The sequence below is a fragment of the Parus major genome, chromosome 3, assembly GCF_001522545.3.
Source record: "Parus major isolate Abel chromosome 3, Parus_major1.1, whole genome shotgun sequence".
Taxonomy (NCBI): Eukaryota; Metazoa; Chordata; class Aves; order Passeriformes; family Paridae; genus Parus; species Parus major.
The window spans coordinates 18,315,253-18,337,301 of record NC_031770.1 but is presented as its reverse complement, the minus strand read 5'-3'; the positions used below and the strand labels follow the sequence as shown (position 1 = coordinate 18,337,301).

The following is a 22,049-nucleotide window of genomic DNA, read 5'->3' as shown; positions in this document are numbered from 1 at the left end:
TACTTCCCTAACCACCAGTTTACCTCTTTCTTTGCAGTTTCAGCTTTGGTCTTCTCTTTTGACCCAGATGTTGGCATTTCTTTAGTGTGTCCATCAGGGATGTAAATCAAAATGCATGGGGCATCTTTGCAGCTGTAAGGACTATAAAAAGATTTATAGAAAACACAACAGTAAAGGAAATACAAGATAAATATCAAACATATATTGAAACAAACAAGCTACTCTTCCTAAAAGATGCTCTCACACAACTGCAGGTTCATCTTTGTACACAGCTGAAATTACCTATTTTTACATAATTGGGGATCTGAAATTATTCCTTTTACATGCAAGTTTTACTTTTTTTATAATATTTATATGTTTATGTTAAATTGTACATAGATGTTTTGTTAGCTTGCTAAAGAAGCGTTACAAATAAGTAGTATGTGCACACCCTAATTGGAAAAATGCCTGTTTTATTCTGTAGCACTGCTCCTTAATTTCTATACTTCAAGTCACAATGAAACCATGGCCCCACTACCAAGTCCAGGTTAGCTGGAGTGCACTTCAAGTGCCATATACTTGGCTTAAGACAGTTTGAAAAGGCAGGAAACATGCAAAATAAAAGCCATGCCAGTCCACAGAGATATTCCTCAGAAAGATCATGGTAAGGGGGAAAATATTTGCAGATGACATTATTTGTGCCAATGTGTGTGTGTGAAAACACTAAAACACAGCAAGCTAGAGCAAATTCTGTGAAGTCTGTTTAGGCCATTCTTGGGTAACTTACCTCACTGGCTCATAGGGCTGATCACAAATAAAGAATCCTCTCCTCTGAAGTTGTATGATGTCTCCTTTTTTTAACTCCTTAAGGCACGGATCACCCAGCATCAGTTCTTCTTGCTGTAAGTGTTAAAAGAAATCATCCCATGTCTAACAGAGCAAAGGAACAGTAAGAAATAGAGCACAGATGTAGAAGGATAGTGGTGATTTTCTCCTTTTCAAAGTGTCAGAATGTTACTTAATTCCAGCACCAGCAGAACAAGTACGAGAAAGAAGATGCCATACCATAAGAATGTATCAAGACAAAATCTTAAACTATTGGTCTCAGACATGTAAAAGCCTGAAAACAACTGACAATAAACAAGACTAATATTTTAATTTTGAGACTATGACAGGTTACATGGAAATATGGAAGCTAGGTACACCAGCACAATTTATCTGTTTGACGAAAAAACAATTAAATTTTAAAAAGAGCAACTAGAAACAGTGAATATTAAAAAAAAAACAAAAAACCAAAACAAAACAAAAAAAAAATAAAACCTCAAACCAAACCAAGCAATACTAAGTTTTGTGAAATTAAAGGGGACAAAAATGTAACTCACCTTGCTGTTTCGGTTAATATATTGCTTGAAGTCTTCATCTTTACCTAGAACTGGCTTAGTGATCAGATGCTCATAATTAACACAGACAGTTGGGATGAGGGGTGCACGTGGAGTTTCTGCCAACCAAGTGATCTTAGTAGTTTTTTTGAAGTCCTTATTATCTAAGTTCAACTTGGCATTGATGGACACAATTTTTCCACTTGAACTTCTACAGGAAAACAGAAATTATAATGGTATAGCCTAAATGATCATTTCTGATTCAATACCACAAGAACAATGAAATGTTCAGAGTTCATTTTTGAATTATGAATCCTAGAAAACAAAAGAGTGCATTCACTCTCATTGAAGTTCTCCATTAATTTTGTTGTCTTAAATAAAAAGCATGAGGAAAAAATATTTGTATATTTATGTTCAATATCAGAGATCACCCCATTCTGGCACTACCTCAACACAACCACTTCAAAGATATCATGATGACATTAAATGGTCTCCTTCCCCACCTCAACAGCTGTGCAACTGAAACCGTGACAGGTTTAGTTTCTCAGTATGCAAAAGCAGTATTTTTTATGGGGTGAAACCTGTTAAAATTCCAGGTGATTTTTTTCTGTTTGAAAAAGCTGTTTTACAGTGGCAATATTACCAAAAAAACATGGAGAGCATTGGATGAGAGAGACATGCAGTATCAGGACTGAGTAATGATTTCAAACCTGAATATACAGTAAAATATACTCTATGCTAAGATGCAGTTCCATGGCATATTTCAAAGCAGATTAATAAATAAAGAATCATAGAAATTACATATATGGCCAACCATCAATTCTTTACAGTTACAAGCTTCCTGTTAAAAGAAAAAGCAACAAAAAGCTGAAAAGCAAAATTTTATCTCATCTGCCACTAAAAAGGTTACCTGTTTAATTTGGTTATGATGATATTGCCCCAATTTATGAAGGTAACCACCTCTCCCTCCGACAGGGTCTCTGCATCTGCGCCCTCGATGAGGACTCTGGAGCTGTACCACACAGGCTTCAACCCAACATCAGCATTCTGTGAATAATGGTTTACATTTCAAAGACAACAGATGAAGACAGAAGATGGACAATGCACAGAAATGCAAAGCTACAATTTTTCCTCATCTCTCTCTAGCTTCTTGTTCACAGGTGTTGCCCATATTCCGCTAACAGTACACTCAAAAAATCCACTGACAGCATATCCCATTTCCTTAAGGTCCATACATCTTTAAGATCCCACAGGTAAACATGAAGTTTTTCTCAAGTTTACATTTTACTATGCTAATTCTCTTCAAAACTAATTTCAGAACTCTCACTTTTGCTTTTTTATAAAACTGTTGTGGAAATATATATGGAGCTTCTTTCAGCTACATAGATATATAAAGATGGAAACCAGAACTACATCACTTAAAAAATACTCAGCTTTAAAGAATCTCAAAAATTGAGATAAACTTTTATTTTCTAAAAAAGGCTGACAGCTGCGAGTTCAGACTTTTTCAGCTGGTCAGGAGATTTCAATTTGTTTCTTTGGGTCAGTATTTATTTCATTAAATATTGGTGGCAGTATTTACTGGTACTACCAATGTTTTAATATGCTGGCTTGTATCTGACCCAATTTCAGACTTTTTGAGCCTTGAAGAGTCACAATTCTCACTTGCATCTGCTCAAAACCTGTTTACTCATCCTCAGCCAGGGGATTTCCACCTCTCCGTTACAAGAAACAGCTACAGAAACACTCAGAGCAACAAAATCAAAACAAAGAAATGAAGCAAAGTCTCAGCAATATTCACTTATTTGTCAGTGAAGTGTGTATAAGTGTAATTAAGGGACGCTTTCTGTGAAGTTTAAGAACAATTTTCGACATCATACTCAAAGGAAAGCATCTTTGTTAATTGTAAAACCAAGAAAAGAGTCGTATCAGTAAAACACTCCCCTTTAAGGGATATTGCTCTGTTTACTGGGTACTAAAAGTATCAAATCAGCAAGTTCTTAGCTTTTGATAAGAACTGTTTGCTGTACAAATTTAAAAGGTATATTAAAAATCCAGAGATTGACAGAATCAACAGGTTACTATTAGGGTTGAGGTTACCTCTCCACATAAAACCTGATTTTATAAACCACTTAAAAAAACACCTCACTGTTAATGGATAGAGTGTCTACTGTATTATAGCCATAAAGCTTGAATAAAATTTAATATTTAACTTCTCTGTCAAAGTTAGCATCAAACAATAGGAAAACCAGCTTGAGCAGGACTCCAGGCTTGTAATGCCTCACCTCTTCTGAACAATTGCAAAGAGGCCTTTTAGGGAACATTTTATATGCACTCTATATATTTAAAAAAACAGTTCCCTCTTAAAAAAACAAACATGTTCAGTAGTCGCACAGTTTTTGACAATTCTGAGGCAAAAAAAAAGTACCCCCTTGGATAGATCTCATGCTATCTTGTGTAAGCTAAAAGCAGAACTTTCCTTCTTGACTGTTTCATGCCAAGGTACTTCCCAACCTTACTGAGCTGCAGTACAAGAATATTAAGAGAGTAAAGCAAAAACCTTTGGATGTTTAGCCACTTCTTTCATCTCCTCTTGAGCTTCAGGAATATTTACTGGGACCACTGCATCTTTCAGTAAAGCAGTGTACCGAGGTGCTACTGGGTCTATAACCTACAGAAAATAAATGAGGTGAATCATGAATATATGCCACTGACAGACAAATAAGATGCTTTTACAAAACAATAACCACCAAAAAAAAAAAAAAAGGAATATTAACTGGTATTCTTTATGTTACTGCATTTTTTCAAAGTTTGCTTTAATGTCACTTTCATCCAAAGCTACAGGATAGAGAAAATAGTGGTAATACTTTACAATTTCCAATCTGTACTAAAATACTCTGAGTAAAAAGTGAATTGGGTACTACTGACAGCAGAAGTAACTAAATTATGACCCAATGCCTTGTAGGGAAGACACAAAAATGTGCTCTGATACAGTTTTACTGTGCACATAGGCTATTACATCTGAACCGCTTTTTCTCTAGTTAACTAAATTTAGAGCAATAATTTTAAAGTGGAATTTGTTCTTTTTCCAGCAGCACAAGACCTGATCTTATTTTCCAGGCCAGTTCTCCAGCAGAATCAGTGACAGAAGTGGCTGTAGAAGAGGCACCAGTAAGTCTGCAATTTTACTACAGACACATTAGATACTATAATAAGGCAATACCATAACATTGACTTCATTAGGATTTCTACAACATGAGTTTGGCAAGAAAAAGTTCTCTAATTTAAAAAAAAAATTCTCTAATCTAAAAAAACATCACTAGGATGTCTTCCTGTATTTTTATTGCCTATTATGAAACTAAGCTACTGTAGTTTTTCATAGCATTTTTTATACTTGAAATACTGGTTTGTCAAACTGTTCAAGAGACACTTAAATACATATTCCAAGTAAAGCAGTCATCTAAGGCCAAAAGGAATATCCAAGACCTACCAGGTTAAGTGGAAACTAACACAAAGGAAAACACCTGCTTTTATTAATATAGAGTGACTTTTGTTCTCCTGGGTTTGTTCCTGCTCAAGTGAAAAGCTACACACCTATATATGTCTCTGTATTTTTGAGAAAAGAATTTAGCTTCTAATTGCTTGACAATAGCTAATAAAGTGATATGATGATATACTTTTAAGAAGACACAGTTCTGAAAGTTAGTAGCCACTGAAGTCAGACTCCTAAATGTTAGACATACACTTTGAAAAAAGACTTGTGTATGTATCTCAAAATGTAGGGGTATTATATGATTTAATATCATAATTTCGTTAATTAAATGACCAGATTTTATAGTGTTGTTATAGTGTTATAGGCTCTTTATTTTATTCATTAAAACTCACAATCCCTCATCAGGTGCTAAAAGTTACAGGATCATGTGTAAAATATGAGTTGTAACACTGATAAAGTCTTTGAGCTCAGAACTACCTGTAAGCAGCCAATCGGTTTTGCTCATATTGCAGATAGCTTACAATCTGCACAGCCACACATAAACAAAATTGGCTAATAAATTTGGTGCTGTACAAGGAGCTGAGTCAGAAGTCTAAGAAATTCAGTTTAAAAGACAATTTTAAAAAATGAGCCTTGACAGCCTGTTGTGGATTCTTCCCCTCAAACCAGCTGTTAGTCATAAATATGTTTATGCAGCAACAGAAAGAACCAATTCATAAACCTACATGTATGTAGCAAATCAAATGCAAAATACATGAAGAAATACAAAACACATGCCAGACAAGCAAAAACTATTTAAATGAACAAATCTGGGTACTATCTAAGCAAAACCAAGCAGGAATCCCAATGCAAAATAACAGGTGTTTCCACAATCACACAAAATATGCAATCCTTATGAAAATAAATCGCCTTATTATAGTGTCCAAGCATCCGCTGCCAAAAAGCAACTCATCATGTCAAGATGCAATATTCCTGATTTGCCATTCAGTCAGAAACTCCAGCAGTGCTGGCTTGATCTCCCCAGGCAGAGCACGCAGTGCGTTCATCCTTTTGCCACAGAAAGGAAACGCGGCCAACATGAACCAAATTGGGGAAAATTTGTGTTTATGTTGACAAATCAGCCAAACCAGAGGTGGGCAGCCTTTGAAAACTAGGAATAATGCATTTTCAGTGGGTTTGTAGAGCTCCTGTTATACAAGCAAGTGTGACTGTGCTATGAAGCTGCAAAATGATAGCTTATGCTTACAGCACTGTAAGCTATATGCTAAGGTAAAAAGCATTAAGTAATACCTTCTTACAGATAGCTCGCAGCTTGAAAGCAGAAAAATGAAATGCAGTTTTCAGATCAGGCTTACAGCAAATACCATTATCTTTTCCTACTAAGGAAGGCAAGTAAGTACTGGTATAGGAGAATCAATAGGATTAGTGCTTCTTCAGGTTAGAAGGGGGGGACATTCCATTTTCCTGAGTGTGCCAAATGATGCAGCATACTGCAACTGCTACTTGTTGTGATAAGCACTCCAATGAACGCTGGATTCTCTACATATCCTAGAAAGAGGATATCAGGAGTAGCATCAAATCCCAGTAAGCACATACCTTTTTGTTAAAGGACCAGATTTTATCCCACTCCATATTCACAACAGATCGAGAGGAGCCCTGGGGGGGTGGAAAAAAAGAAAGCCTGAAGCAACACCACATTAATATAAATATTCTAGCTCTTAGACTAATTTCAAACGAAGTTCTTTAAACTGAAAACCCTCTATGGTTTGCTTTTATCAAAAACAGTTTTTGAGCTTGCAAAATAAATGCTTTTCAAGTAAGAAACCTGCAAGTCCATTTTGCCAATACCTACTCACAGGTGCTACCATTGTTGAAGCAATACACCTCCAAGTAGCAAAGCTTCAAAAGAAGAAACTTCCCAGTGACAAGTACATTAACTGAAGCTTCACAAAAACTTGTGAAACTTATCGAGGGAAATTCAGAGAATCAGAAGAAAACACCCACCTGAGCAGCAATGAACTGTTTTAGCCCTTCAACTGTCATGCCTCTTCTCAGGACACCACGCACAGTGGGAAATCTTGGGTCATCCCTAGTGGAAAAAGGTATTCCATTAGTGTCATATACACTAAATTTTCCAAATCCTACACAGATCAAGAACTTTACTAATACTGGTACACATGAAAGGCACAGACTCAGTGTATTTTTACCTGGTGAACTCACAGCTAGGTGAGAACATCTAACAGAGAAATCTGAGCTCTTATCCATACAAAATGTTTAGTGAAGGTTAGGTCCCTCCAAAACTAGAAAGGCAAAAATTATGTCTCTATCCATTATGTCCTTTCTAAGGGCCCCCAGAAAATGTTACTGGAAAGAAGTGACAATGCTACCTTTTGATATAAGCGATAGAATTCTATGATTTTTTTTTTCTTTTATGGAAGAAAGGCCTAATCTGCAATGTAACACTTGAGTTTGGAATACGAATCAAACCCTGCTGAGGACCTAACAGGAGGCTTAGGGAAGGGAAAGTCATCATAAGACCAGCTACACCTCTAGGGAAAAAAAACAGGCAGAGCAGGAAAGAATAAATTTGCCCCTAGCCAAGTGGCTCCATGCATAAACTAGGAATTTAAGCTTCCAACTCAATTGACAACTAGTCCACCAAACACTGTCTGCAGAAATCAAATTATCTGAAAAAAATTAACAGAAAGAAGGAGGGAGAGGGCAGGTGGGAGAGAAGTGGGATGGATTTGACTAGATGGACAGGACCAGAAATAATACTTCAATCCAGGCCCTCTTCTGGCACTGTTTAGGAATGACTCCAATGACAACAACCCATGACTCAAGAGCGGAAAATGTGTAAATGCCACCCACAGCAAGAGCCAAAGTCCAAAAATAAGCTGCCTCAAGTTTATTACAGGACATTAACATGTATGTACACAGCTACTGTAGAGCAGGAAAAAGACAAATTGTACATGCAGAAGCCAGTACAATTAATTAATTAATCTATATTCTTTAATATTGCTTAAATATTCATTCAAACTGTCCCGAAACAAAAAATGTGCCAGCTATGAGGATCTTAGGGAACAGTGCTGACCTACAGCCATGGAACATACCATCCATCCACAAGGCCTTCGTTGACAAACCATGTGAGTTTTCTCTTGGAGAGCACAGTGTTGTTGAGGTTTAGCCTGCTATACTCCCATATATAAGGTTTCCTTATGCCCAGAGCCTCAATGATCCAATAGAACTGTTCATCTCTGTCATGGTATTCAGTTGTTCTCAGTGCATGTGTGACACCTTCAATACTATCAACAATGGGGCAGGCAAAGTCATACGTGGGATAAACCCTGACAAAAAAGATCTTTAATTAGCAGGGCAGAACAAAACACTTTTCTCCCACCTAAACATTTAAACTCAGAGAAGTTTATATTCATCTATTATAAATATTTATAACTTATGATCCTGAAAACTTTCAGATCAAAACTGAAATAAAACATGCACAACAAATTGTATAAAGCTCCAGAGGGCAACATATTTTTAAGACAAAGAAAACCTTCAAGAAATTAACTGATCACAGCCTTAATATTCAAGTCTAAAAAAACAACCCTACACTGCTAATGTTTTTTCAAACACATATAAGGACCAAAACTGAAATAATATTCACTTTTGACCATGATGGCCATATCACAGGTTTTAAAAGCCATTTGCACAAGTTTCAGAAAGTCAAGAGACTCATTACATAATCTTGAAAAATGCTAGCAGGTTCCAAGTACTAGAAGAAATTTATCAAGGAATTGTGAAAGCCCTGAAAAGAGGAAAAGCTACAGGCCACACAAGAAGAAAGTGGACATACTTGTAGGTACTTCCAGTCCGAGGATGAGGCTGGTTTTTACAACGATAAAGAGTTGGATCCCTCATACATCCATTATTACTATTCATATCTATTTTTGCTCGTAGACAACAAGTTTGTCCATATTCCGTTCCCTTTTTCATTTCTTCCCACATTTGTAGATTCTTATTAACACCTAAGAACAATAAAGATAAACCATTTTCTAAGGTGTTACGAAGCTGATACAGAATCATGTTTTATTACTGCAGTAAGAAAAACCAGTGTCACTCCCCTCTTGACACTGGAATTCATTTTCACACATTTTACATTTTGAATTTTTTAAGTGGTAATGAATGGTGACGAATTCATACCTACACAAGTTCCCTGCCCTGGTCTAAATGTATACTTAATCCATCGAACCTTGTAGAAAAAAGCATTAAACACTTTCAAGTCCCTATAAGGACCTTGAACAGATGGAATTTAGTAATCTCACTCATATTCATTGACAAAAATCAAGTTTTGATGCCAAATCAAAAAGAAAGCAAGACAAAAGCTTATAACATCTTACAGTTATTTCTGTGCTTAGATTCCACTCTTTGCTCACGCTCTGCTTTCATTTGTTCCGCAGGAGTATCATCCACATACGCCTTCCCTTCTTGAATAAGCTTCTCAGCATATTTCATTATTGTTTCAAAGTGATCTGAGGTATATGTAAATTGATCTGGTTTGATGTGCAGCATGGCAACGTCTTCAAGAATAACCTGCAAAGTGTGAAAACGTACACTCTAATATTCAGGAAACGTAGTTTTCTTACATCTTTATCCTCTTCACGTCAGATGTGGTGTCTTTAATGCTCCATTGTCCAGGAAGGTTAAGCCATAAGAATAGGCATGAAAGAAAAGAGAGGCATGCACTTACCATTCCTTCACAGCCTATAATCACTCTGCTATCTTATCATACCTTTTCAAAGTCCTCTTTCTCTTTTTCTGGATTTGTGTCATCAAATCTCATAATAAGTTTTCCTTTGAAGTTAACTTGGTAGTGCTGATTTAGCAGGGCAGCTTTGGCATGACCAATATGCAAATATCTAAAAAGGAAATTAAAAAATAAATATATACACCAGAACTACTTCAGCTAGACTTATTTGTGAGGGAAGGAGAAAGAATGGAAAGCAATACCTAAGTGTAACAAACAAACAAACCTATTTTGTTTGAAATACTGTATATATAATACTATATATAAAACCTATATTCGTTGAAATACTATATGTTTATTAAATTTGATTATGTTTCTTCTACTACAAATTTAGAAGTTAACTGTTAAAAATATCTAAATCTGTAAATTAGAGTGTTGCTATGAATATAATGATTAGACTGCAATTATCTCCATTTTTACAGACTAACTTAAACCAACTGTTGATGATATCCAGTAGCTGCTACCAGATAATCTGAACCTACCACATTTACAAGAGTGGAATATACTGATTGCTGTGTATTTTTTAATATAAGCTATAAAGGTACTGACATTTTAAACTAAATATAAATCCCCAAATCCACAGAATTAAATTCTCTTACAAAAAGAGTGTAACATGTCCCTGAAGAATGGTGTTTTAAAACACCAGGATTAAGACACTAAAAACTACTAAAGTAAGTTGAGAATCTATGCCAGAGACATACATGTACATAATACATTATTTACAATATTTGAGTAACAGTTTATATTGGACCAATAGAGTAAAAAAACAACTACAGAAGTCCTGTGATGCTGAACAGCCAGTTTAATGAACAAATGCAATCATGGATATTTTATAGGTCATCAGGCAATTCAAAAAAGCCACCAGAAAATGAAAAGCAGGGTGAAAATTGTGTTCATTATACTGCCTCATCACATCTCCTCTGTGTGGTCTTTAAGGAGTTTGTGCCTTGGTACTCCACACAATCTGGACCCTCGAGCCTCCATCATACATCTGGTGTCAGGCTTCCCCAAGGAAGGCTATGCCATACATCTTTTCTTTGTCAAACCTAAGCTTCCTTGGGAAGCACCAAGTCCCTTGACCCAATTCATAAGGACTGCATGTCCACACTATAGCCCCTGGCATGGCACACAACATCCATTATCCATGCAAATCCATCCTCCTGCTTCTCATCCCACTGCTGAGCAGTAACAACATCACCTCACAAGTGAACTCCCTATTCCAAGTTCAGGCAACAGTGCAATGAAATACAGAGGAGAAATGAACAAACAGCTCTAGTGGAGACAAAACTTTAAACACTCATTTGGTTCAACAGCCTTGTCTCATAAGCTGATCAACATCCTCATCAAAGCACTCTTTTTTTTTTTTTTAAGACAAAACACAAATATAATCTTTCTCAAAGTATTCATGTTTCTTACCCACTTGCTTCAGGAGGAAACCTCACAATGACCTTTCCCATCTCTGCGCCAGGAAGTTCAACAAACTTCCCAACATCCGCTTTCTTTTCTTTTTCTGTTGCCTTGAAAAGAGACATAATTACAGATTGTATGAGCTGTAAAATCTGATCTAAAACTCTGGATAATAACTGTTGTATCAAAGTCTCCTTTCAAACCTACAAGCTGCCATACTGGACCCCAAATTCATCTTTTCACAACTTTCATATTACTCAAGGCACTCCAAATCAAGATTAATTCTAAAGTTTTAAGTTATTTTGTCTTCAATTCTGGTCCAAGACTGAAAAGTCCCACCAAGTTGTCTAATTTATTCCACAGAAGAAAATAATTTCTAGTTAAGGTTTTGTATCTTACTGTTCTTAACCCAAACATGATTAATAAATTCAGTAAACTGAATAGAGCAATCTTTGCAGGTCTATCAGGATCTCAAACTCTCTTTAGAAAAAGGAAACAATATATCTAAAGCGCAGTGCTGATTAAAAGAGGTGCCATATGTCCATGAAACAACTCATGCCTCTGTAAACTTGAAAGCAACAGCTTTAGCTGTAAACAAGAGTTTACAAAAGTTTAGTTCACTGTACAACTTCTTACTTTTAGTTTTTAACTCTCTAATTAAAAAAAAAAAAAATCCTTGCAGTGTATTCTCAGAAAAAACCTACTCTCTCCAGAAGATCTGAGTAAATCTTACCATTTTAACTTTTGGTGTACCGGCAGCCCACTTGGCTCCCACTGACTGGAAAGCACGTTGTACCCCAAGGAAGCTGTACCATCGCTTTGCATGCACAGGAGCTTTGTTTTGTTCTAGCTGCTCTTGCCAAGAGCTATTACCTGTTAGAAAAAAAAAGAAGTTTTAAAAACTTAAGAAACTATTAAATTATAAAAATAAAATTATCAACGGCAGCTTTTTAAGACTAAGAAAAGTTTATTTTAAAAATCTACTCTCTCTTCTAAAGAGATTTATTCATGGGGACACAAGCCATTCAAAAGCAAATTTAATAAACAAATTCCCTTCAAACCCAAAACATACTGCATTCCTTCTTGGATTTATCAAGGCAGAAGGTAAGGGGGAACAGTCAACATACATATTTTCTGGTATCATCCACCTCAAAATTAGTAGCAACTTTATTTCAAGACAGAAATATAGGATATCCTTTTATTGTGTTTACATTTTATGTTTTCTGAGATTTATCTTAAGTGAAACTTGTTTCAATATCCCCCTTTATTTCTGAGGGGGTGTATTCCCACAATCTAATTTCCAAGGAACTCAACTCCACTAGAAGGATTCCGATGGAGAAAAGGAGAAAAAAACAACCAAAAAAGGACACTCCCTTCAGATTGCTCTTAAGAGCAACAACTTTGAAAAAATACCAAAAACTGCTAGCTTTTAATCTTAATTCATGCTTATGAAATTCTTTCAAGTAGAATTGGATTATACTGAATGGTAGATTGCCACATATCACTTTTAGATATAGAGCTAGGAGAAAATAAAAACCAAATCCATAAAAACAGATCATCAAATCTTCTTTAACTTCTAAAGGGTATTTTGCAGAGTAACATCTACCTCTTTTAGTAATTCAAAATAAACACTGAAGAAATTTCCTCTGCTAAGATAATGTCACAGAAAGATCTGTGCATATAATATTACATTGCACATTTTCATACTGAGGTAGCATGTAATAAAAGATGTTCTTACAATTATTAATACAAAAGAAGTCAGAAAAAAACTCCACCTAGGGATTAAAGCTCATAAATTTCCAAATGCAACAATTTAAAAAAAAAAAACAAACCTAGGATTTCCTAAGTTATACTGTTGCCATCACAAGTGATGCACAGGTCACAGCAGTGCGCATGACAGTACTCAGTCTGTCATACAGCTAGGAGTCACTACTAGCATCCACAAAAAAGAAAAACCGGGGCTTCCTGTTGTATACTGGTTGCAAGCCAATGAAATAGAGAAATAAACCAATAGAGACATAAACCAATACCTTTTAGTACAGCCCAGACACACAAGTCTGCAAGACTCAGAGAGTTTCCAACCAAGTAGGTCCTTAGAGACAGGCAGTGGTTGAGTTCTTGGATGGCTGAAGGGAACTGGCTGGCAGTGGATAACTTCGTAGCACTAAACTCCAGCCAATGATCAATCTTGTTTGAAGGGACAAAAGACAGTTAAAGTTACTAAAGGAATGAGAATAAAACTTGTTAAATAACTGAATAATACACAATCGATCTATTAGCTGAACAGAAAATATTAACAGGAACATTAGAATTAAATATATCAGATCGAAATATATCTTGAAGGAATATTTAAAATAAATCATTCTGAAAAATTCACCCAGAACTACACTAAATGATGAAATTTAATTTCTTCCTTCAGCAAGAACTCAAACTGCAGAAAACACCAACTTTAATGAAGTTATTCCCATTGGTAAAATAATAAGCAATTCTTAGATACTTATCACATACTCTTCCTGGGGCTGATACTGGTTAGTATGCCATTTTCCCCTCAGTCCCTATCTTTTCTTCCTCATCTCCTTTTAGATTTGAAGAAATCAAACCGCTGCCCTTCACAAGTCCTATTCCCCTCTCCTGCAAAAGTCTCTTCCTGCAACTTGGCACATAAACATACCAAAAAAAATGTTAAGAATTAGGCTGGTTAATAATGTAGCCCTGTCTATTAACAGAATCCTTCAACCCTGCGAGAGACTAAGTGTCTCTTCTACTCCTCTGGTCCTATTCCATGTGTAAGTGTTCTGCTGACTGCAGTGGGAATCCTTCCAACATTCAAGCCAACGTGGCAGGCACAGATGTAATTACAACTACTGCAGAATTCAGTTCAGTCATTTGCAGTTGCACGCCAAAATATGTGCACCACAAATGCAGCTGTCCCTGTGCTTCTCCAAGTACAGTACTATTTCTGAAAGAAGCAGGAGAGAAAAGAAGTATTGTACCAGAAATACCAGCCTTGAAAGTGTGTTTGCTGAGGTCTGGGCTTAACTTAAAAACAAGGAATTTGGACAGAAATTTTTAGATAGCCACAAGATAACTTACAGCTTTTTAATGCCTCACAGGTAAAGTACTAAGCCAACACTTCCCTTGAGACCAGCTATGAGGGTTGTAGAGTGATTGAAGAGTGATAACCACTGGCTTCAAGAAGAAAAGACCTGAATCAAGTCCTTCAGTCCCTCCCCAGATCTCAGAGGAAATAAATTTCAATTTGTCTGCTAGTTTCAGTTATCAATTTAAAATTCATCATATGATTGATTACTCTGGCCTAGACCCAGGAAGAAACCAGGGTCAGGCTTTTGCCTATAAAATACAGGAAAAACTACTGCAGGATTTCAATGCCACACAGTATTCCTTAGTGTTATACTGAATTGTTACAAGATAGCAGCTGATGGCAACAGAGCTGAGGAAAGCGAGGAGGGAAAATCCCAGGTGTATCACCTTCCAACCTGAATTATTTTATATTAGTGAGGCACCAGCTTATGAGTTGCTGCTGCAGGGGTGGACAAGGGCAACCCTTTCAAAGCTCAGACTTCTTAGTCTTCTTTATATGAAGGAGGAAGCTTAGCAAAACAAAACCCTCAGCATCACACAGAGCTGGAACCTCAGTCTAACAGTAAAATGCAGAACAATAGGCACAAGGTAAAAAAAAAACCCAAACCCCCTCCCCACCCCAAACTTAGAACAGGCCAAAAGAGAAAAAGGGAAAAGAAAAAAAACAAACCAAGAGACAAGAATGTGATTCAAGGCCAAGGTGGATGGGGCTTTGCGCAACCTTGTCTAGTGGAAAGTATTCCTACCCATGGGAAATAGATGATCTTTATAAGGTCCCTTCCCACCCAATCCATTTTATGATTCTGTGATTCCTCACCTCAGTGTGTTCCAACAGATTTGAGCCATACAACCCAGCAGAGGCAGCAACTCGAGCCAGGTACCGAGCTATTGTATTCACATCGGTAAATGAAACTTGCCTAAAAACAGAAAGAGGCAAGACAAAGGTATAGTAAATTACTACCTCCAGTCAGTTCGACTTTAATTGCACACACATAGTTGACACATGTGCAAAGCAAACACAAAATAGATTCCGGGTGAACCAACAGATACTATGTCACCAGAGGGAAAAAAATACCCCAACAAACCAAAAACAAAACAAACAAAAAACCCCAACAACTAGCACAAGAATAAATAAGTCCTCGCTTTTCTATCACCAGATGGAATAATAAGCTTCTAAATGTTAAAGAATTTTGTTTAGGCTGAAAATAAGAAAATAAGACTCTGATTATTCTTTCAAACACTAAAACTCTCTCTACTTCTGACAGAATTCATAAGTATAACCCAAGCTACAGATTTTCCAGATTATAAGGAGCTAATCAATATTTGTTTTCTTTTCATAAAAGAAGGATGACTTTGAAGAGGATTCCCAGTGAATCAACAGAAGAATTGAGAGGTCTTCACCACAGTTTTAAGGGCTAGCATCAGGGGAAAAATCCTATTCATTTGTTAGTCACTTTATTCAATTCACACTTCACAGAGACCATCCCCAGTGAACAAACTTGCCTGCCTGTATTTGTTTTTTCACCCAGTCTTCTCCACATAACACTAATTTGAATTTGTTGTCCCCATTCCGCTTATGAAAGTTCTCAATAGAAATGCAGAAGAAAGGCTCTCCAAAGGGAGTATTTCTTTTTGTTTTTGTGTCCTTTTTCTACAGTATATACAGTATCAAAAAAAGCTGCACACTGTCAGAAATCTCACTTCCAGTTCATCTAAGATAAACTAATATTTACCAAAGAGCTTTGGAAGGAACGTGCATCAGAAGCATCAGTTCTCCAGGTAATAGTCTTCCTACTCTGCAGTCCCACATAGATGCAGATTGCAAAAACAGAGCTCCAAATGCTTCTAAATCAAGCATTGATATCAACAAAAAGAGTCCCTGTAAGTGCTCTTTTTATCATTTATTCACTTTAATGGACTGAATGCTACACTCCAACTTGTCCAACCAAGGCTCCACTTCTGTCCTGTCATTGTTCTCTATTTCTTTTTTTACCTACTGTGTCCTCTATAAAATTAAAAGAATTCTGATAGCCCTCAAGCCTTGCAAACATCAACAAAAGATCTGAAAATTATACGGAATGCACTTGATATATCAACAATTAGAATGTGTCCCATTTTTAGAACAAATGGACCAGCCAGTCTCATTAGCTTAATTGCAGTAAAACCTAAGGAATATAGTTCACTGGGAGGAGTTTTTTTGTTAGCTGGTTCTTAATTTTGCTTGCTTTCCAAGCATCTAAGGTCCAGTATATATATAGAAGATCCATAAAATATAACTAAAATCAAAAGTCACAGTAGGGTGTTTGAATTACACAAAGTAGAATTCTATTCTAATTTTCCACTATCAGGTTTTAAGGAAGCTATTTTAAACTGAGAGAAAAAATCAAAACATATACAATACATTTTAAATTGAAAAATCTGTGAAATGCACTTTTATTGTTTTCACTAGTTCATACCAAAACAAATACCCCTTGATTACTCAAGCAAATGCTGGGGAAAATTGGAAAATGTTACTCTGAGTACTATCTTACTTCAGGCTTTAAAAGTTGTTATTTTCTTCAGGAAAAGCAAAATACTCCCACCCAAACATCACTAATTGAGCTCTTTGGAGAAGTTATAAAAGGCTCTTTGCAGTCAGTGCTTGCTAACTCCAGAGCTAAGGAAGGAAGAATCAAGAGAGACAATGCAATGTTACAGGCAAAAAGTGGCTATTAAAAGTGAAATTAAATGACACATAATTAAACACCAGGGCAAATACTCAAGAAGACAAGATGGGAAAAAGGGACAAAAAAAAAGCAGCAAATACAAAATACAAAAAAAGCCCCAAAATGAAAATTATTTCCAATCATAATAAATCTATATTTAATTGATTTGTAAAAAGCTTTGCAGAATGGTTGGATTGATCTGCCTAGGAGGAATAAGTACTCTGAAATGTGCATGTGCTCACCACACAAAATGCCAGTTGTACTGCAGGTTGTTTTCTGACAAGACACAGGTACACCAAAACTCTCCATATGCCATCAGCACTTGGCAGAGTGGTTTGCTTAGGAGCTATTACTGTGTGAAGTTTTGAAGCTAAGGCTTCAAAAATAACCTCTAAAATGAAATTCATCATCTCAAATGAGCGATAAACCTTTCAGATAGCTAGCTGACAGCTCAGTTTCAGCTAGTTAGCTGAAAATTTTGTCACCAGATTTTAACTGAGCTTCAAAACAGAACCTAGAAGAATCATAAATAAAATGTTCTTTCCTATTCAACTGAAGTCATTAGAACTAATGCATTTCAAAAAAAAAAAAAAAAAATCTAAATCTGAGACATCCCAAGTGATTTTCACATCATGCCAATACAAGATGCTTCAGCAGAACTGATGCCATGAAATCCATTTACCAAAAGCATTAGTTGAGATACGAGTTCAGCTGATGCCTCTCACATTGCAGATATACTTTTAACAGACTTTAAGACAGAGAATCAATTTTTTAAATGATTGTACAACAAAGCAAGGGAAAATTAATGCAATACTGAGGTCTGGAATAACTTCTTGAACATAAGCCAATGCCAGGGATGAGAGGACACTAACACAAAAATTTCCATCTGATGGGACCATGATTCTAGATACTATCTACCTGGGGCCAAAGTGCAGGAGAAGAGTGCTTGCTCAGCAGTTCTGACAAGCTGTATTACAACCAAAATGAGTGGTGGTTTTGCAACATAGTAGGAAGAAGGCATGGTAACATTAAATTATTTAATGAAATAAATATTATTTCAAAGCCAACTATATACATTTAAAATATTCCAAGATTGTTTCCATGTGTGTTCACACACAATCACAGGAGTATATTAATATATTTTAATATATACATCCATACACTGCCTAAACTGTCAAAGTACAACAAAAACTAAATCTGGCTAAGGCTACTTAAGGGGAATACTTTCTCCTGCAACTAAAAAATATTCAATTAACTTTCTGTTATATAAGCTGTATCCCACATGTGCAAAACGCACTGAAGATTATTAAAGCTGTACCAATTAAATCCCAATACAACATGTCACATTTCCCTTGTTTTAATTCAAAACCAAAAACTCAATGCCATCACCAGGCAAAGCAAAAGACAACATGCAATATCAAATTATGCAAGAACTCCTGAGTTCAGGTCTAACATTTTAAGCAGAAAGCAATGTTTGCAACCAGTAGAACATCCATAACTGAAGACTATGAATTTTCCTGTGCTTTGATTTTCTGCAAATATATGTACATAGTGACAAACCCTTTACCTAAGGTTAGAAGACATGGAAATGCTCAGTTGGTGTTAATTTATGAGGAGCAGGTCAGTAACTGCAATGCAAGATGAAATATGTTGCTTCTATAGCCATTCTACAGACTAGCAGGTATTCCAGTTTATGATGCACTGGTGACTTTAATAGCATCTTCTACTGAATTAGCTCACAAATTGAGCTTGTCAGCAAGTCTGTGAACAATAGACTTCCCCTGATCTTCAAAAAAAAAAAAAATTCAAAAAAACTACAGTTATAATCAGTAATTCCAAATTCATCATGGTGTTACTATACTTTAAGTTACAATTGCAATGCTCATGTGTACAAATATGCTCCTTACTGTAGATACTAAATGCCAGAATTTCCACTGATATGTCAGACAGAAGGATCTCTCCTCTTGATATATCCAGATGTCTTAACTGATATGGAATCGAAGACGACAATGCAGCTTCCCAAACTAACAGTGTTAGTCCTGCATTTCTGATAGGCATTTGAACTTTCTCAGATTATAAAAACCATCTTCATGCTCCAAACTTGAAATTATCCATTCCAACGGCAGAGTATTTTTAGAAGGACAGACAATAGATTACTACAAAAAATTCCAATATTCTTTTTACGGTGTGCAGATGGATACACTGGATAGCACAGCACATTTAATTAGCACTATCCTGAGATAACATCATGCCTTTGCTTATACACACACAGGAGGGAGCCTAAAATAATGTCATCTAAACATTCAAATTTCAGCCCACCACACATGTACAAGCTCAAGGAATCTTAAAAATTAAACCTCTCTAATAAAGAAAGGCCTTGCTGGTTGGTGATCACCAATGGTTGGTGATCCACGGCACCACAAAAAGTCCTAAACATTAAAGTGACTGCTATAGCATAAGTGAGTACACATAGGTACACATAAATAAATAGTTTTTTCCATAAAGATCTAGTTCAGAATATACTGTAAATGTTTTGCCTGTGCTACAGAGGCATCAGTAATGCAGTGATAAATAAAACTGTATTTTTTTTCTCTCCCTCCTACCTCAAAAGGTTACTGTCAATGTTACAACCATGTGATTTTTAAAACTGCTGACCCAAAGGTAGAAGGAGAGATGCAAAGTCACTTACTCAGACACAGAGAGGATGGTTTCTTTGCCTTCTTGCACTGAAATTTCAACATCATTCTTCACATGCTCCAGCGTCAGCAGAGCTCCTTGAAAAAACAAGAGAAAAAGATACTGAACTTCCTTCCAGGAGAGACACCTTCCACAGTTACAACCAACCAGTTACATCTTCTATCCACTAGGACCAGGTGATTGAACCAGCTCCTTCAAGTAAGAAAGCCCAGGGAAGCAAAAAATCAATGTTCAGTCTCACATGCAAGATTCTTGGCAATCCTTACAACTTCAAGTTGATAATGTCCAGCACACAGTGATCTGCAGTCAGCTCAGCAAGTGTCAGCTGTAATGCATTTTTGCTTCCTAAGGGTATGGTAGAAATTAGTCCTGTCCCCCAGTATGTGAGGAGAATGTAATCAAAAAGCTCTTAATTATTGAACAGTATTACTAATGTACTTCATCCCAGCCCTGACACATGCATCAAAGGAGATCAATTACTGAATATACCAGCACTTTCTGAACAAGGATGAAACTATTTTTAACCTGATGTAAAGTTTATGAAAAGATTAGCCACTCAAAACCAAGGAACTTTATCCATGTAAAAGCACAGGAAGCTTACACTGGGTTTTCAAAATTGTTCACCAGTGACAGTGAAAAATGGTCTCCAGAAAGAAAAGAATTATTGAAATTTTTAGGCTACACCATTGACTGGAGGACAGCTCTGCCCACATTCAAAGAGGCTAGATGCAAACCTGCTCTGATCTCAAGGCTCTACAGCACAACACAGCAGCTCAAACAAAGCACCGAGCTCACTTGGCTGCGTTTCTGCACTGGCTCTGCTCCAGAGTCAGCCTGCTGAGCATTAGCAGAGGAGCTTGTGTTCTTCAACTTTGCTCAGAAGCACGTACAAAGGCAGCAAGGTTTTGCATAGGCAAACCAGCCAAAGAACTGTACTCTAGGTCTGGAAAGGCACCTAACCTGTTACAGCCTCCATAGCGTGCTGTGCACTTTATCTTCCCTAGGACAACGCTCCAGCTACTGAGGCAGATGATACTATAGGCTATTAATACACTGGCCTAAATACAAACCACTGGAGCTAGGAATTCCCTAGCTCTCACCTCTGCTCAGCTGAAAACCCTTCTGTGGAATTAAGAATAAGTCAAGGTTCTTCTTCTCATCCCTCAGCTATCCATCTGTGAAATTCAGCATGACATCCCTAATGCAATACGTTAGTAAGACACTTAAGTATTTTAATAACATGCATGGAAATGCTTTGAAAATGACAAGTATTACGTGCAACAAGCTATGTAATTAATACTGATGACATTAAAAACTACTAGCCTTTTCCCACTGCACAGCAGACATGATGAAGAGTATGAAGTAGGGATGAGTAAGACGAGTGGAATTGTCTCCTTGATATAAATGTTTCATCTCTGTAATATGCAATGTTTCCAACACAATCATGCACTCTCCTGAAATAAACCTCCAGTGCCACTCACCAGCTGTCAAAGAAAATAAGCCTCCAAAGCCCCTAAACCTGATGTTAATCATGATTCATATTGCATCATATTTTTTTTTTTGGCAAGTCAGTATAAACAAGTATCAGGAGAAATTTTACTTAAAACTTTTATGTTTTTATACCTTGAATCAGTAGTCATACAAGTGGTATTCAACTCTGAAATGCATTCGGGAATAACAGCGAGAAAAAGAAATCAATAAAGTACGATGAAAAATAGGAAGAAAATTTATTTTGAATAGCTATAACGAAATAGAAAAATTCTATGGAACGCATACAAAAGATTGGTTCCAGATGGGTGAAAGTGCAGTGAAGGAGGTTCTCACATTTCTAAAAGCAAAATAACATCGAAGGGCAGCGAGCAACTGAGAAAGCAAGATTTCACATCGCAACTTCGAGCCAGATCCCCCCAGAGAGGAATTTTAGCAGCAGATTAGAACTGAAAATGAAAGATAGCAACACAGCGGCAGAGCTCACGAACAGGCAGTGTGAACTAGGGCTGCCTTGAACACTCAGCCTCAGCGTGCCAAGTCACCCGAGGCTGCACCCGTGCCCGAGTCCCTGCAGCCCGAGTTATGCCCAGCGCCGGCCGCTCCGCCACGGCCCCAGCAGCTGCCCAGAGGGCCCCGCAGCGGGCACACGGCCCCGGGAAGGGCGGCAGGGATGGGAAGGGCGGCAGGAACGGGAAGGACGGCAGGAACGGGAAGGACGGGCACGGGCCCCGGTGCTGCCTCGCCCGGCCCCGCACGCGGGCACGGCCGGAGCCGCATGATGCAACACGGGCAGGAGGGCTGGAGGGAGAGAGGCAGGGAGGGCACAGAACCCCGCCGGCAGAGAGGGAGCGGGGCGGCGCGGGGCCAGGCCCGGCCCGCACTTACCGAGCGGAGGACTGCCCGCGTCCACGGTGAGGCTCAGCGCCGCCATTCCCGCCGCCAGCGCCGGAACCGAGGGAGGCAGCGGGGCGGGGCGCGGGGCGCTGCCAGCT

The 22,049-nt window shown here is 37.4% G+C and overlaps 1 protein-coding gene across 6 annotated transcripts in view; it reads right to left on the bottom strand.

Moving 5' to 3' along the window:
• Positions 1-22,049, bottom strand: part of EPRS1 (glutamyl-prolyl-tRNA synthetase 1) — a 38,002-nt gene extending 15,953 nt beyond the window's left edge. For 3 of the 6 annotated variants that reach the window (XM_015620744.2, XM_015620746.2, XM_015620748.1), the window contains exons 1-18: positions 21,943-22,049; positions 19,559-19,643; positions 14,982-15,081; positions 13,093-13,249; positions 11,796-11,935; positions 11,072-11,172; positions 9,641-9,767; positions 9,249-9,441; positions 8,705-8,876; positions 7,965-8,198; positions 6,856-6,940; positions 6,448-6,507; positions 6,142-6,162; positions 3,919-4,029; positions 2,269-2,405; positions 1,362-1,569; positions 767-879; positions 24-141 (exon numbers count right to left, since the gene is read on the bottom strand). In XM_015620744.2, the coding sequence (XP_015476230.1) occupies positions 24-141; positions 767-879; positions 1,362-1,569; positions 2,269-2,405; positions 3,919-4,029; positions 6,142-6,162; positions 6,448-6,507; positions 6,856-6,940; positions 7,965-8,198; positions 8,705-8,876; positions 9,249-9,441; positions 9,641-9,767; positions 11,072-11,172; positions 11,796-11,935; positions 13,093-13,249; positions 14,982-15,081; positions 19,559-19,643; positions 21,943-21,988 (2,208 nt within the window). In that variant the 5' untranslated portion in view covers positions 21,989-22,049. The remainder of the gene's footprint in view (positions 1-23; positions 142-766; positions 880-1,361; positions 1,570-2,268; positions 2,406-3,918; positions 4,030-6,141; positions 6,163-6,447; positions 6,508-6,855; positions 6,941-7,964; positions 8,199-8,704; positions 8,877-9,248; positions 9,442-9,640; positions 9,768-11,071; positions 11,173-11,795; positions 11,936-13,092; positions 13,250-14,981; positions 15,082-19,558; positions 19,644-21,942) is intronic. The other 3 variants (XM_015620745.2, XM_015620749.1, XM_015620747.2) reach the window with 1 other exon arrangement.